Source organism: Orycteropus afer, unplaced genomic scaffold, assembly GCF_000298275.1.
Source record: "Orycteropus afer afer isolate SDZICR_OR568_19922 unplaced genomic scaffold, OryAfe1.0 scaffold00725, whole genome shotgun sequence".
Taxonomy (NCBI): domain Eukaryota; kingdom Metazoa; phylum Chordata; class Mammalia; order Tubulidentata; family Orycteropodidae; genus Orycteropus; species Orycteropus afer.
In genome coordinates this window covers 146,815-164,485 of record NW_006922312.1, presented here as the reverse complement: position 1 = coordinate 164,485, position 17,671 = coordinate 146,815, and the positions used below count along the sequence as shown (strand labels likewise).

Genomic DNA, 17,671 nt, shown 5'->3' with positions numbered 1-17,671 from the left:
TTTTTTGTTCCTTATGTTGAAATTCAGTCTGCCTTGTTTGTATAATAGTATACATACAGTCTTATATATTGATTTTCATCAGTAAGTGCTTCAGAAACAAAAGTTAAGATATTTCAGGTTTTGGACAGGGCCTGGTTTCAATGGAAGTACGAAAAAAGAGGAAGTTATTTAAGGCCCAAAGTGGAAACACAAGTTAAATGTCACTCCAAGGCTGAAGTTTAGATATCTGGAGAAGTGATGTTTTATATTGAACAACATGGAAAAATAAAAGAAAGTTCTTTCTTAATAATACATAATACTAAAATAAGTTAACTTTTCACTGGTAACAGTTTCCTTCTGTGAAAAATTTTCTTACAGACAAATTTACTTAACTTTGATTTTCTAGCTTTGAGTGTTTCTGTCTACCTTGTATAATATGTACTGTGATTCTCTGAGCATGACTTAGGGAAAGGAACTAAAGTAAAGTAATAATATTAAAAGGCATTGAAGTGTAACTAATTACACTTAATAAATGTATTTAAGTTACTTACTTTAAATTTGGCTAGAGCTCTGGTAGTGTAGTGCTTAAGGCACTTGACCGTTAACCAGAAGGCTGGCGATTCAAACTCACCAGCCACTTCTTGGAAGGAAGGAAGATCAGGCAATCTACTTTTGTAGAAATACCACTGTGGAAACCCAAGGAGGGGTCACTATGAGTTGAGTTTGACTCAATGGTATATAACAACAACAAACTTGTCCAGGTGGGAGATCAAGAGATATGTAAATTTCATGTATTTTAAGTTAATGAAATGAATAAGTCATACGCATTATCATTAACTTACGACATGTAAAATATTATTGCTATACCACTGAATTCATACTATCTCTCTTTCTTGGAAAGAATTGAGTACTACTATATTTGTGAGTGTAAAATTTTCAACTGTGATTTCTTCCAGATAACTCATTATCTTAATTTTTAGAGGCTAGGTTGTAATTTTCAAGGTCATGATTTTACAACTACAGCAGAAGTCTTATACTGAGTTGGATATTGTACTGGGGTCTTAGATGTATAAATATTTTTAGAAGGAATTTTTAGATCCTTGGTTTCCTACATCATTAAGTTTTCAGTTTCATTCTATACCTAGGATTGGTTCCTGCTGTAAAACCATACTGATTCCAGCTATATCATCAATCATATATTCTTCTGCTTTCAGTTTATCACACTCTTGAGAATACTTGAGCATATTGCATTTTAAGAACATGGTTTGTTTCTTCTTTTTTTAAAAAAAATTACTTTTTATTGTGATTAGGCTGAAAGTTTACAGAGCAAATTTGTTTTCTATAATAATCATACACAGTTTTGTCTTCTGACATTGATTGTATTTACCCACAGTATTATTCACTTCCCATTTCCTCTCTGTGTGGTTACCTTTTCCCTGTGTCCTTCATTAATTTGCATTCCTGCCCTCTGAGCTTTTTTCCTGTACAAACACTGCCCTTCTGATTTACACGGTTCATTGTTCCACTGAATTTATTTCCATGGTGTACCTCGTAGGCATATTATTTGGTTGGAAGTTAAGTTATAGGAATGAGTTCAATTTCAGGCCCTACGAGTGATCCTTTTTATGATTTTGAATTTTGTTCCACATTTTCAACATGATTTCATCCTGAGTATAGTAAGGAATTAATCACTGTAAACTAAGAAAGGTTAATAAGTTGAGATACAGTCATGTTTACTTTCGAAGTAGAGAAACTAAATTTTTTTCTAACCATTTATGTTTGTATAATGATGAAATAAAGGAAAGAAAAAGCAGCCAAGTGCATTGTTGGACCGTGACTGTCATTTTAGTAAAAATAAGATAGGTGAGCATGCCACACAGCATATCTAGTCAGACTATTTATTACGAAATGCATATGATGTTAATATTAACTCTTATATTTGAAGATTTTGATAAAGTAGCTCTCTTTTCTGAATAGAGTCATATGGTACAGCTCAGCAGAACATTATGGTTTCTCATTTGTTTGAGCTCTTATTTCTTTAAACTAAGATTTGGATGTTCATGACATGAATGTCCAGTTATATGAACCAGTTGCTGTCACCACACCTCTAAGTTACTGATATCAGCAGCATCTTTATACATTTGAAAATATTGGTGCAATTATTAACTCTACTTGAGAGAGTTGAATAGTCATAGCTACACTTTATGAAGAGATCTCCCCTCTCAGAAAACTATTGATAACCTTAGATATAGAACATTGATTTTATTGTGCTCAAAAATGAACTCTCACCATTTTTTATGTAACTGTAATCAGCCCAGCTGTGACCACGAGAAAATTGTGGGAATTACTTCTCTAATCCAGAGGTTAGATAAGAGAGGTCATTGTGAGTTAGTCAGAAATCTTAGAGTGTTTAACCATAATTAAAGACTTTGAGTTTTTATCATTTTGTAATTTCCTGCTGGCAAGATTATAGAGTACTTTAGAAATAATACATAAATCATTCAGAGTATACTGAAGTTGAACTTTAAGAAGTAACTAGGCTATTGATGGAGAGGAGACAGTAAGAAATATTGTGACATAATCTAGGTAGTAGAAATATTTATAAAAATGCACTGATTACACACTAAGATTTGTGCACTTTATGTAAGTCGGCCTCAGTTAAAATAAATAGCCTATCCAAAATTAACCTGCTTGATTTAGCTGTCCTTTAGTTGCTACATAACTGTCCGTCTGTAATTGGAAATCATTTATGTTCCTTATTTTACTTTGATAGAAGTTTCATAAATTATTTCAGCACTTTAGAAATGTAAATATATCTTTAATTTATGATATAAAAAATTAATGTTTGATATACTTTATTCCCTGGTTTAGGAGCTGTGACTAATGAGAATTAAAGGCCATGGATGAAGATGAACTTGAATTGCAGCCACAAGAACCAAACTCAATTTTTGGTGGAATAGGTATAACTATTTCTTGGGTTGTTTCACTTCCCATCTGCCAAATTTGGAATTGCTTATCAAGAAACCAAATTACAGATCTGAGATTGAGTCACATTTTGGTATCTTGTTATCCTGTCGTAATCTCATATCCAACTCTTCTCTTGTCAGTGACACCATGAATATAAAAAAATCCTACTTTTATCTTCAGTTTATCTAATTTTCCCCAGTTATGAACTAAAGTCCTATTAGTTCCTCCTTTGAAAGTGTTTCTTTTTTCTATCTGCTTGTGTTAGTTTTCTTTTGCTGCTGTAATATATTTTCAAAGATTTAGTAGTTTAAAATGATACTAATCTACTGGCTCACAGTTCTTCATGTCAGAAGTCTGTGTACACTGTGGCTCAAGTGTGTTGTCTGGTTAGTGTTTGGTAAGGCTTCATACAGTCTTTTTAGAGGATCTGAGAAAGTCTTCCATGTTCATTGACAATTATGGCCATATTTGGCTCTTTCTGGTGTTACGTCATCACTCTTTGTTTCCTTGCTGGGTATCAGGCAGGAGCTTGTTATTTGCTCTTAGAAAGAGGCTGCCTACATGTATTGGTTCTCATGCTTTCCACGTGGTTCCTTTAAGCAACAGTGGGTTGAGTCCTTCTCATGCTTTGAATTTCTCTTGACTTCCTCTTCTGCCGAATCTCCCTGACTACAATTACAAGTCTTCATTCCTTGTGTTTGTTTGATTAGATTGGATTTACTCAAATAATCTCACCTATTTTATGTGCATAACGTTACATCTGTACTTTCTTTTCACATATTACATATTTACTAAGGTATTTTGGGGGGAGATCATTCTACCTAACATACACGGTGTGTTCTCTGTTTTCCAAACATTTATGTTCCTCTAAATGGAAAATACATTCACTTTTTCCCTTGGTACCCAGACTCAATATCCAAAATATTAACTAAAATTCATTATTTTTAAAGTCTAAAGTGTCTAAATCATGGAAAACAGGTATGAATGATGCTGGTTGTAGAACATTACACCTAGAGTACAGTTCCTCTTTGTTTACTGACCTAGGAAACTAAAGAAACAAGTTTTCAACTCTCAGTATGATAGGTAATAAACTTTAAGAAGCCTTGGTGACATTGTTATTAAGTGCTTGACTGCTAACCAGAATCCAGTTTGAATCCACCAACTGTTGGAAGGGAGGAAAATGTGGCAGTCTGCTTCAATAAAGTTTTCAGCCTCAGAAATCCTGTGGGGCAGTTTTATTCCACCCTGTAGGATTGCTGTAAGTCAGAATCAACTCACTAGATGTAACAACAGTAATCCTTTATGGATTGTGGTTCACTTTCTGAGTTATCTTTTGTTTTTTTTCTTCATGGAAAATAACATTAATACGTGTTTTCAGTTGATCCGATTTTTAAGCCTACTTTCCTGCCATAATTTGGGGGCTGCTAACTACTTTTATGCTATACTTTTTCTTAGCTTTCCAGTATAAACTTACAGAGTTTTGGCTTATATAAATTTATCAAGAATTTTGTGGTTCGTACGTGTATGTCACTGGGATTCACTGCATTAGACAAGAGGCTCATCCACAGATCTTTCTGGCATAATTCCATCTGTGTTTTTATTTTTTTAACTTATGCTAAAATACATGAGAGACAGTGTCCTTCAGCTTCCTAGAGGGTATGTGGGTTGGATTGAAGAGTCTTGATGAGGCATACTCTTAACCTTTACAGAGACCCTTTTAAATGACTCAGTCCTTTTCTCTGTTTTAGATTTGGTTTTTCTCTAAACATTTTTCCTGACAACACGTTTTTTTAAACATTTTCCCCCTCTGGATACACTATTTCCTAAATTATCAGGCCCTAGTTCCTTTTTGTTTAACTATGATTCCCATACATCATGTCCTTCTTAGATTTTACTGTCACTAGCAAGAGGAAGGCAGGCCACATTTATAACTTAGTTTGGAAAATCTCCATAGCTAAATATCTTAACTTCATCATTTACAATTTATGCCTTCCACGTTAACCTCTGAACACAATTTTGCCACCACCACATAAGAAGAATCCTTTTTTATGTAATTTCCAGTAACCTACTTCTCACTTTTTCTTTTTCAAATTTTATTATTGGTGAAAATATACACAGCAAAACTGGCTGTCCTTCCATAGTTTGTAGACATAATGACCAGTGACATTATTCACATTGTATCATCATTACTGTGTTCCTGTTCTAGTTGTCTCACTTCCACTTACTTAATCTTTCCTGTCCCCTAGTCTTTGCCTTGGTGCTTTGAAGTACCTATTGGCCATTTGTGTGTGTGTGTACGTGTGTAAAACAATACTCAAGGCTGACAGTCCTTCAGTCTTTACTCTTTGGGCTAGTGAAACCCAAAATTTTTATAAAGATAACTTCAGGGGACAGTTTCAATTTCAGGTTTGAAGAGCAACTTAGGACCATATTCCTGGGGATTCCTCTAGCATCAGTAGGTTCAATAAGTCTGGATTCTTGAAGAATTGAAGTACTGTTCCACATTTTCCTTGTTTTTGATCTATTTGTGTGGTCCTGATGATCACATGTCTTATGATGAGAGGAGGCAGTGGTCCATGGAGATAATTGGTCCTGTGACCTTCTTTCTTCTCTCATTTTTGGGTTTCCTTCGTTCTTGTTTGTTTTGGATGAATAAAGACCAAGAACTCACCAGCCACACCAACAGAGAAAGACGTCAATCTGCTTTTGTGAAGATTTACAGCCTTGGAAACCCTATAGAGCAGTTGTGCTCTGTCCTGTACTGTTGGTATGAGTTGGAATTGACTTAATGTAGTGGATTTTTTTTTTTTTTTTTTTTCTAATAGGTTAATCTGCTTCTAGACTCATTCATGCTGTTTGCTGAATTCAGTTCCTTGCAACTGTGGGACTAATGTTTCTATTTCCCTTCTAACTGTCATTTAGGAAACTGGGCTTTGCTCCTTGAGGTTACCTATGTTCCTTCTCACTCTCTCCCTTGGTTCCCCAAGCAAAGACAAGTTCAGTCCTTCTCACACTTTGAATCTCTGTAAGTTACTTATACTGTAATACTTTGACTCTATTCAGATAAAGTTCAGTGATTTAAGAATTCATGTGATCAGATTGGGTCCACCCAGATTGTAAGGTAACCTTACTTATAGATGCAGTGTTCCTGTGTCATATTCATAGGTTCCAAGGTTTAGATGTGGTTACCATTGAGGGGGTATCTTTTGGAAATCATTCTGTGTACTTCAGTGCTTCTCTTGTACCAGTTCCTGTTGGTTAGATAGGCTCTCTGTTATCTCCTTAATCAGTAATACTAATTATTTCCCTTAAATATCACCTCTTTTTCAGTCTGTCTGGCAGATGATTCATTATAAGTACACATGGTCATGTCATTTTCTGTTCTCCTTGTTCAGGAGATAAAGTATAAACTTAAGATCCTATCCCAAAAGGAGCCTGTAATAATAATTACTATTATTAGTTATTATTAATTAACAGTTTCAGATTATCTAAGTCTGTACTGTCCTAAGTGACACAAGTGATTGAAGTAGATTTTATAACATTTTTATACTACAAAGCTACTCTTATAAATGATGATTTTATTCACTTATTTAAATGATCACATTATTGTATGCTAACGATAGGGATTAACTTCACCAAGAAATATAAGAGATTTTTATGAGTGCACTATTGGTGTATGTGTGCACATTTTAACAATTTATGTCTTACTTCACATTTGGTAGTTTTAGTTTGATTATGGTAAATGCATAGTTACTTTTTTTTTTTTCTTCATTGGAATATAGCCACCAAAACCAAACCCACTGCCATTGAGTTGATTCTGGCTTAAACCTTTTAGGGCAGAGTAGAACTGCCCCATAGGGTTTCCAAGCCTATAATTTTTTACAGAAGCAGACTGCCCATTATCTTTCTCCTGAGAAGTGAGTGGCCTTGGTGTATTCAAATGGCTGACCTTTTGGTTAGCAGCTGAGTGCTTTAACTACTACTCCACCAGAGATCTCTTCATTGGAATAAAAGAACTGTAAATAATACACTTGAAAGGTCTTCAGAGAAAAACTAGTACATACTAGCTTATTTTGCCACAGCAGACATAGGCAGGGGTTTAGATTGCATTTTTTCATGATGGTTAACATTAACAGTGTTTGTCTTTGACCAAGTCTGTTTTCATATATCATGATAATTATGAGACCTCTCATTACAGTTTTTCAGAGCACTGCCCATGCATTCCCATTTGATTATCACCACAGATCTATGAGATATCTATGGCAGATACTACTGTCTACGTTTTACTGCTGAGGAAACTGAAACTCAAAGGTTAGGTAATTTGTCCAAGATCACAAGACTAGTAAGCATCCAAATCCTGCTTCCTCATTTAGACCTTATAACAGTGCTATGGCCACTAAATGCTTTCATATGTAAGTCTGCAAAACGGACGTTACATATATCTGTCATTAAGATTATTGAAGACAAATAAGTATAAAAGATTTTGTGCTCTGGAGATGAAAGCAAGCACAATCTTTCATATATAAATTAAAATAGGTTTTAACTAACTTTAAAAACTTTTTACTAGTTTATTATTCTTTAGGCTCTTTTCTTTATTAAAGAAGCTGTGTGTTTATCTGAGGGCCTGTACAGTGACAGATAGTCATTGAGTTAGGCACACTGGGTTTCGTCCTGTTCAGAGTCACAACCAGAAGCACTAATTTACTAACTACCTTTTTGTGTAAGATAAAAGTCTGCTTGCTTTTTCTGGGCCAGGAGCCATGATACCCAATTGGTTTCATTTTATTTTATATCTTTGATTAAGATATAAATAGCTAGCACTGTCCTCTGCAAACTGTATGATCTTGGTTAAACCATTTGATTCCATTGGGCTTTAATTGGTTAAACCATGTACCTTTATTTCTTACTGTCAGAATGTACTAGATGAGAGTTTCTTTTATTCTGAGGAAATCTCTAGAGAATTGAAGACTGAAAAGATAGAGAGGAGGCTACAGGGAGACAGTTATTCTTGATTCATCCTTGTCAATTTGTAGTAGTTCCTTTTCCGACTGACCTTACCCTCCATTACACCAAGGCAGCTGCTCTTGTTATTCATTTTATCTATCTGTGAGGTCCCTCAGTGAGTAATCTTTTCTCCTTAACTGTGGCCTTCTATTCCTCTATTTATTTGTGCCTCTAAACTTAGTCCCGGGTGCAAAAGATAAATTCTGTGTTTCTGTAGCAATAGGAGGAAGATATTGGTGGTGAAAATTATAAAGGGTAAAAGAAAAAACTTAAATAAAAAAATGGAAAAAAATCCATAGGAATGCTAGAAAGAAGAAGCATGATGTGTTAAGGGAGGTGGAAAAAGTGAAGGACATGAAACTTATAATGAAGGGAAAAGGTACTTGTTTTTCCCCTGAATTTCTACTACTTATATACTTTTTATAGTCCCATAAAATTTAATGCAGTTGCTCTAGACTTTTTCCCCATGAGTGTTTTTCCTTTGTAACTGTATCACGTTTTTGTTTCCCTAATGTTTTATTTGTTAATTGATTGAGAATTACTTTAAAAAAAAAACTTACATAAAAAATTTGTATTTCTTGTAATCAAATATAATCTATTTTAATGTTTAAGGAAACTGAGAAGGTAACCTTTTTTCTCTAGAAATTAACTTATTTGAGGTAATCCTGCGTGCCTACCTGAAACGTCATTTTAATTTTTATATTTTTAAGGTGCTGATGTTACACAAATGATTGGTGATCAAATTGTTGTGGAAGTACAAGAAACTGTTTTTGTTTCAGATGTTGTGGATTCAGACATAACTGTCCATAACTTTGCTTCTGATGACCCAGATTCTGTTGTAATCCAAGATGTCATTGAAGATATTGTTATAGAGAATGTTCAGTGTTCAGATATCTTAGAAGAAGCAGATGTATCTGAAAATGTCATCATTCCAGAACAAGTGCTGGACTCAGATGTAACTGAAGAAGTGTCTTTAGCACGTTGCCCAGTGCCAAATGTTGTTTTAGCTTCTGACATTACATCAGCCTCAATGTCTATGCCAGAACATGTCTTGACAAATGAATCTGTACATGTTCCTGACATTGGACGTGTAGAACATGTGGTTCATGATAATGTAGTAGAAGCAGAAATCATCACTGATACATTGACAACAGACATAGTTTCAGAAGAAGTATTGGTAGAAGACTGTGCCTCTGAAGCAGTCATAGATGCCAATGGGATTCCTGTGGACCAGCAAGGTGATGACAAAGGCAACTGTGAGGACTACCTTATGATTTCCTGTAAGTGTTGAGGGTAAAGTGATTGTCAAAGATGCTTCCAAATACTGCCCTTTTCTAATTGACCTTAAGGTTAATATATTCTTGACTTAAATTTCTAAAAAATTAGGATACATCTTATAGACCTACATGCATTGTTGTTCCAGTTTGTATCTTGGGAGATAAGCCAAGTTAAGAAAAATGAAATGGTTTGGAGTGAAGATTTATTTCTAAATGAGAATGAAATAGAAAGATAAAATTTCTTTGGTATAGGAAAATAATGGCTGAAAGGAATAAGATTGGACTTTGTGAAATCTTGAAAAATGTGACTAAATTTATCAGAATTACTTACTTGAAATTTGAAAGGGATTCAACTTGAAAAAAAGTACATGGTGAGTATAGATGGATTAGAAATTTAATAGTATATTGGTTTTCTATTCTACCCACTGCGCTTTATGGGCTGCTGACTTTTTTGACTGTTTACTTCTTTATCACTTAGGACATGATTGGATATAGTTCTGCTTAGGTAGATACCAATGATAATTCTTTTATTAAAATACTTGGATGGGGATCTGTATTCCTAACTTAAATTTTAGATATATTCTCAGTACATCAATGAAATTTCAGGTTTATAAATTAGCTCATAGCTACCCCTCCTTGGGTTTCCGAGGCAGTATCACTACAGATACAGATTGCCCAACATCTTACTTATGATCACCTACTTAGGTATTAGCTCCTAATTAAGACATTGAGTATGCTGAATGAATAATCAGTATAGTCTACTTGTTGATTTAAATAACTTAAATCCTAAATATCCTAAATCACCATCTTATTTGACTACCAATGTCTTTAAAATAACATTTTATAGTGTAGATTGAATTAAAAAAATTTGCAGGCATTTTGCTAGGTGCAGAGTAGTAGGTGTTCTTACCTCTTATAATAAGTACTTCCTTTCTGATAATGATTAATTTCTACTTCCAACTACACTTGGCTTGGTAATTTTCAAAAGCCTGTTTTAATAATCATTTATTGAATTCCTTATCATTTTAAGGAATTATTTTAAATAGAGTGATTATACGTAATTCACAATATTTGACCTTGAGTTTATAATCTAGTTTGAGTAAATATAACGGAACAGGGGTTTTATTTATCGTAACTATTTAATAATATCGTCTGAATACTTTATCAGGTAAGATTATCTGGAGATTTCTGTTTCCTTAGTATTTTTCTTGTTTTCCCCTCCCAGGAAGATAACTTTGTGATACATTGTAACTTGAAACCCTAGAGTTGATGGATTTTTGGTAAAGTATATGGAGGAATTAATTATAACCAAATATGTGACAGAAAAAACTCAGACTGTCAATTTCAATGCGTTTTAAAACATTATAATGTTAATACTATCACTTTCTGTGATTTATTCATTATAAATAGATTATAGAGTATAAGCAGATGTCTACTGTTTGTTTTTACTGAAATTTTAGTAAGTTAATTCAACTAAGATCTAGCAGACAGCTTTTAATGAAGTCTTCATTATCCATCTTTGGGTTTTTCCCCCCTCAGAAGGTCTTACTTAACAATGAAGACTTACAAAGAAGAATTTTCATTGTTTCTAGTGTTTTCATAAGCAATTGGGTGGTGCAAATGGGTAAGCCCTTGACTGCTAGCTGAAAGGTGGGCAGTTTGAACCCACTCAGAGGTGCTTTGAAAGATTGGCCTGGTGATCTGTGTCTAATATTGGTACTTGTTTCTAAATTTCTATGTATGTGTATGTATATATATATACACACACAACACCATGTGTATGTGTATAAATATATGTGTTTATATGTATATATATCATTTTATTGTGGTAAAATATATGTAACATAAAATTTAACATTTTAACTATCTTTTAAGTTTACAATCCAGTGACATTAGTTACATTCACCCACAGTGTTACGCAGTCATTACCATTCTCTGTCCAGAACGTTACCTCACCCCAAATAGAAACTCTGTACCCCCTAATCGGTAACTATCATATTACCCTCCCTTGAGCCTCTTTTTAATTTACTTCTTAAGGACAAGATCCTAACCCACTTACCTTTTATCTACTATTTCCCCCTTTAAAAAAACTGTACATTAAATATTTGTCAAGTGAACAAATATGACCATAGAATTATGTTGTTGTTATGTGCCATTGAATCGGACCCGACTCATAGCTGCCCCTCCTCGGGTTTCCGAAGCGGTATCACTACAGATACAGATTGCCCAACATCTTACTTATGATCACCTACTTAGGTATTAGCTCCTAATTAAGACATTGAGTATGCTGAGTGAATAATCAGTAAAAACTAGTTAATGAATGAGTCATTAAATGAAGCCCAAACTTCCATTTTTAATGCATAAATCTGAATATTGATAGATTATAACCATTGCTTATTAATGCTATTGGCTGTCAGTACAGGAAAGAAGATGGTAAAGTGTTTATTCTATATATTTTCATACTTTGATTATTCATTTCTTGTCTATAACTGAATTACTAGACTTGTATATACATCTTTTCACTGTATGCTCCCTACCAGGTTAGGTTTTTGGGTTTCTTTTGAGACCATTTGATTAAAACATAATTTTTTAAAAAAATTACAAATTATCCACAAGAAAATATGTCTGAAAAGGTAGATAAATCTTTCTTACTGAACTAATAGAAATTTATAGATGAGTGTGATCATTTTTTTAATTTCTAGTAAAATTTGGAAAGAGGCTTTTGTTTATAGCCCTGGAAGGAATATTTTTATATTTAGAAAATCTTGAAGGATATACAGTATTGCAACAAAGATCAACTAAGCATTATAGGGAGGTTGAAAATGAACTATTGGCCTCTGGAAAGAAGTTAAATTTGGGAAGTATAATAATGAAAATGGAAATCTCACTAACAGTAGATTTGAGTAGGAAGAAAAATAAGTAAATACAGATTTTCCAACCTGGGAAACAGAAAGAAAAAAGAGTAGAGAAAAGTGAATATATGGTCATAACTTTGGGACACCATGTAAAATACTAACATATGCTTAATGGAAGTCACAAAAGTAAGAGACGGAGAGAAAGAAGACAAATTAAAATTTCAAGGAGTATTATCTGAAAAAAGTGTGATGAAAAACATTAACCTACATGTAAGCGGTAAAAAGCTCAAAAACTCTAAATACTATACTTCAAACAGATCCACATCTAGATGCACCATATCAAACTATTGAAAAGCAAAAGAATTTTCAAAACAGCAAGAGAAAAGTGACATATCACATGCCAGTGATCCTTCAGGAAAATTAGTAACAGATTTATCATCAGAAAACCAAAAACCAAACTCAGTGCCATTGAGTTGTTCCCAACTCATAGCAACCCCCTTAGGTTTCAGAGGCAGTATCACTATAGAAGTAGATTGACCAGTCTTCCTTTTGAGGAGTAACTGGTGGATTGATCCACCAGCCTCTGGTTAACAGTCAGATGCCTATGAATCCAGACTTAAACTATGCAACCAGAGCTCCGTTATCATCAGAAACAGGTGAGAAGGCAATGGGGTAACAGTAAATATGCTGAAATAAAAGAAGTCTGTCAGTTAAGAGCTCTCTATCCTGCCGAATTATATTTCCACCCAAACATAAATAGCTGCTAATTCAGACTCTGCTACTGGCAGAAAGGGGCAGACATACAGATCAATGAGATAGAATTGAGAACCCAGAAATAAATTCATAATTGTTTGGCCAGTTGATTTTTTGACATGAGAGTCAAGACAATTCAGTGTGGAGTAAGTCACTTCAACAAATGACTGAGATACTGGATATCCATATGCAAGTAAATGAAAGTGGTACCTTAATTTACACTCTATATTAGAAAGGTCACTCAGTGGAACAATAACCTCAGTATGTAAGACTTAATACTATACAACACTTAGGAAATATTCTTGGTCTTAAATTAGACTACAAAACAAAAAGCAAGAAAAGGAAAAAAACTGCATTGTATTTCATCAAAATTCAGTGTGTGTTTGAAGGACACTATAAAGAAAGTATATGATAACCCACAAAATGGGAGAAAATATTTGATAATCTGTGTATCCAGTACGAGCTCTGGTAGCATAGTGCCTAAGGCACTTGACTTCTTACCAGAAGGCTGGCTGCTAACCAGAACTCCTCAGAACGAAGGTTGGGCAATCCTACTTCTGTAGTGATACAGCCTTGGAAACCCAGGGAGAGGTCGCTATGAGTCAGGGCTGACTCGATGGCACATAACAACAACAATATGTAACCAATATGGATTTAGAGCCCTGGATGTACATACATATATATGAAACTGAAAAAATTCAGTAATAAAAAGACAAATAATAGGCAAAGGATTTGTATAGATGTTTCTTAAAAGACAATTTACAGATGGCCAAATAATAAGCACATGAAAAGATGCTTCAGCATTATTAGTCATTATTGTTACTGTTGTCATTGAGTTAGTCTCTGACTCGTGGTGATCTCATGCACACCAGAATTGGACCTTTGTCATACATAGATTATACTTGTTTTGTTTTACCTGTGACCACTTATTTATTATTTGGGTTAGAGTTTATAGAGAAGCTAGTTTTCCACTCAACAGTTCATACACATTTTATTTCAGGATGTTGATTGCAATCACTCTTCTCACTTCCTCCCTGTGTCCTTCTTTCTTTCACTTTCTTGTTTTTAGCTATTCCAAATGCTAGCCTTCTGACCTTCTGTGGTCAATTGTTCTGAGGAGTGTACTTACCTGGTGTAAATATTCATCTTATACCCCTGTTGTTTGACTAGAAGCAACGGACGTTAGTTCAGTTCTAGGGTGACTAAGAGCCATGGTCTAAAAGGTTTTACCAGTCTCTATGAAAGCAGTAAGCTTGGTCTTTTCTTTAATTTTGAGTTTTATTCCACACTGCTCTCTCATTCTACCAAGAATCTCCTAGATTGATCCTGAGTGGTTAATAGTGTTAGCAATGCAGCATGTAGTTCTGATCCTCAGGGTCATATACACTGAGATTTTTACATTCTGCTAGTTCCTTGGACACATTGTTTCCATGCCTTTTTTGTTTTCTTAACATTACAACTTAAATGGCCAATAGTTCTGTGTTTTAGTAATATTTTAACTATTTTGTGTTTTAAACCACTTACACAGTAGTTTAGGTTTCCATTCAGGTTCTATACAAGTTGTTCAGTCACATTGGTTACATTCTTCACAATGTGTGAACATTCTCACATTTCTGTTTTTGTTAGTCTGTTCTCTTGTTTGTTTTAAAATAATTGTTGACCATATGATCCTATGTGTTGCTGTTAAGTGATGTCGAGGCAGCATCAACTCATAGCAACCCTGTATATAGCAAAACAATACAGTGTCAGGTCCTGCACCATCCTCACAGTCATTGCCATTTTGAGCACAAAGTGATAGTCACTGTACTAGTCCATCTTGGGGTCTTCCACTTTCTTTCTCTTCTAAGTACCAGTCCCTTTTAACAACATGACTAAAGCAATGAGAGAAACTGTGGCCATTCTTGCTTCAAAGGAGCATTGTGACTGTAGGTCCCCCAAGACAGTTAGTTCGTTCTAGCAGTGCATGGTACATTCAGTATTCTTCACCAGCACCACAGTTGAGATGCATTATTTCTTTTTTATTCATTGTCCGGTTCCCACATGTATACAAGGTTATTGAAAATACCATAGTTTGGGTCAAGCATACCTTAGCCTTCAAAGTGACGTGTTTGCTCTTTAACAAGGTTTGCACTTTAAAAAGGTCTTCCGTGGTGTATTTGCCCAATGCTGTGTCTAGTCTTATTTCTTCATTGCTGCTTCCATAGGTTTTGTTACGGATCCAAATGAAAAGAAATCTTTGACATCAGTCTTCACTATCTTAATACTGATTATTGGTCCAGATATGAGGATTTTTCTTTTCTTTATGTTGAGGTCTAATCTACACTGTACATGTAGTTTCTCGCCTTCATCAGTATATGTTTCAAGTCATATTCTCTTTGAGCAAGCAAGGTTCTGTTATCTGTGCTTCACACATTGTTAATGAATGAGTCTTCCTCCAGTTCTGATGTCATGTTCTTCATATACTCCAGCTTCTCAGATTATTAATTTGCTCAGCATATAGATAAAATAAGTATGGTGGAAGGATACAACTCTGATTTATGCCTTTCCTGATTTAAACCATGCTCTCTCTCCTTGTCCTATTCAAACATCTGTTGCTTGGTCTGTGTATTGATTCTTCATGAGCATAATTAAGTGTTCTGGAATTTCCATTATTCAAAATATTATCCATAATTTGTTATGATCCACACAATTGAATATCTTCAGTTAGTCAGGACAACAAAAGTAAACATCTTTCTGGTATTCTTTGCTTTCAGCCAAGGTCCATCTGAGATCAGCACTGATTTCCCTTGTTCCACACCCCCTTCTGAATCTGCCTTGAATTTCTGGCTGTTCTCTATCAGTGTACTGCTGTAACTGTTTTTTAATTATCTACAGCAGAATTTTACTTTCATGTAACATGAATGCTATTATTTGATAATTTCTGCATTCTGTTGGATCACCTTTCTTTGGAATGGGAACAAATATGGATATCCTTGAGTCAGTTGGGCAGGTAACTGTCTCCACATTTCTTGGATAAGTGAGTGAGTTACTCCAGCACTGTATCCATTTGTTCAAAAATTTATGTTGGCATCCCATCAATTCCTGAGACCTTACTTTTCTCCAGTTCCTTCATGCATCTTGGAGTTCTTCCTTCACTTCCGTCGGGTCTTGATCATATGTTATCTTCTGAAGTCGTTGAGTGCCAACCAATTTGTTTTGATACATACATTCTCCTTTGTATAGTTCTTCTATCTCTTTTTTAAAGCTTCCTATATCGTTCAGTATTTTGCACATTGTTGTTATGTTGTTGTTATGTGCCGTCGAGTCGGCTCCTACTCATAGCGACCCCTCCTTGGGTTTCCGAGGCAGTATCACTACGGAAGTAGGATTGCCCAACCTTCCTTCCGAGGAGTGGCTGGTGGGTTTGAACCGCCAGCCTTCTGGTTAGCAGTCAAGTGCTTTAGCCACTATGCTACCAGAGCTCCAATACTACAACTCAAGGCTTGAATTTCTTTACTTCTGTTCTTTCATCTTCAAAAATGGCAAGCATGTTCTTCCCTTGTGATTTTCTAACTCCAGGTCTTTGCACATAACATAATACTATACTTTGTCTTCTTAAGCCACCCTTTGAAATCCTTCAATGCACCAGTTTCAAACTCTCTTTTGACTTCCACTTTGGTCTTTTTTTCTTTTCCAGTCTTTTTAATGACTTTTTGCAGTTTTTGTGTATGATGTCCTTGATGTCATCCTACAACTCTGGTCTTCAGTCAATTGTGTTCATATTTGGTTTTCAGATGGCCTCTAAATTCAAGGTTTTATTTTGGTCATCTGGATTTTATTTTCTTCATCTTCAGCTTCAACTTGCTTATTAGCAATGTTCCACAGTCAGCATTTTGCTTTGTTCTGACTGATGATACTGACCTTCTCAATCATCTCTTTTTCCACAGACATAGTCACTTTGATTCCTGTAATTTCCATCTGGGGACCTTCATGTGTATAGTTTATGTTGTTGAAAAATGTATTTCTAATGATTAAGTCATTCTAGGCCATATTTTCCAACTGCCAATGCTACTTTATTTCCAACTTTATTATTCCAGTCATCTATCAGTATCAGTATGCCTTGGTTGCATATTTGGTTGATTTCAGACTGCAGAAGTTGGTAAAAATCTTCAACCTCTTCATCTTCAGTTAAATTTAAGTAATACACATATTAACCAGTCTTCCTTGTAGATATATGGATGTTATTCTATCACTGACAGCATTGTGCTTCAGGATCTTGAAACTCTTTTTGATAATGAATACAACACCATTCCTCTTCAATTTGTCATTCCTGTCAGTAGATCATATGATTGTCCCAAATGAGAATGGCCAACAACAAAACATTTAATCTCACTAATGCCTATGAGCTCTGGTAGTATAGTGCTTAAGGTACTTGACTGCTCACAAGAACTGGCGGTTCAAACCTACCAGCCACTCCTCAGAAGGATGGTTGGGCAATCTACTGCCATAGTCATACTGCCTTGGAAACCCAAGGAGGGTTTGCTATGAGTCAAGTCCAGCTTGCCAGCACATAACAACAACAGTGCCTAGGATATTGGTCTTTATACATTCCATTTTATTTTTACAACTTCAGTTTTCTAAGATTCATACTTCATATGTCCCATGTTCCAGTAATTAATTCTTCTCATTTTTATTTATGCAGCAACAATAAATGAAAATCCTGAAAACATTACTTCATTCACATGATTAAGATTGACTGTTCCTTGAGGAGGCAATTCTTTATTAAGTTATCAAGTTGCCTTTCAACTTGAGGGGCTCATTTTCTGGCACTGTATCAGACAATAAACTTTTTGCTGG

The 17,671-nt window shown here is 34.8% G+C and overlaps 1 protein-coding gene across 1 annotated transcript in view; it reads left to right on the top strand.

Moving 5' to 3' along the window:
- The first annotated feature begins 2,878 nt into the window (after window positions 1–2,878).
- The window catches only part of LOC103211316 (zinc finger X-chromosomal protein), a 22,048-nt gene continuing 7,255 nt past the window's right edge, over window positions 2,879–17,671 (top strand). The window contains exons 1-2 of the mRNA XM_007957261.1: window positions 2,879–2,939; window positions 8,661–9,230. Coding sequence (XP_007955452.1) covers window positions 2,879–2,939; window positions 8,661–9,230 — 631 coding nt within the window. The remainder of the gene's footprint in view (window positions 2,940–8,660; window positions 9,231–17,671) is intronic.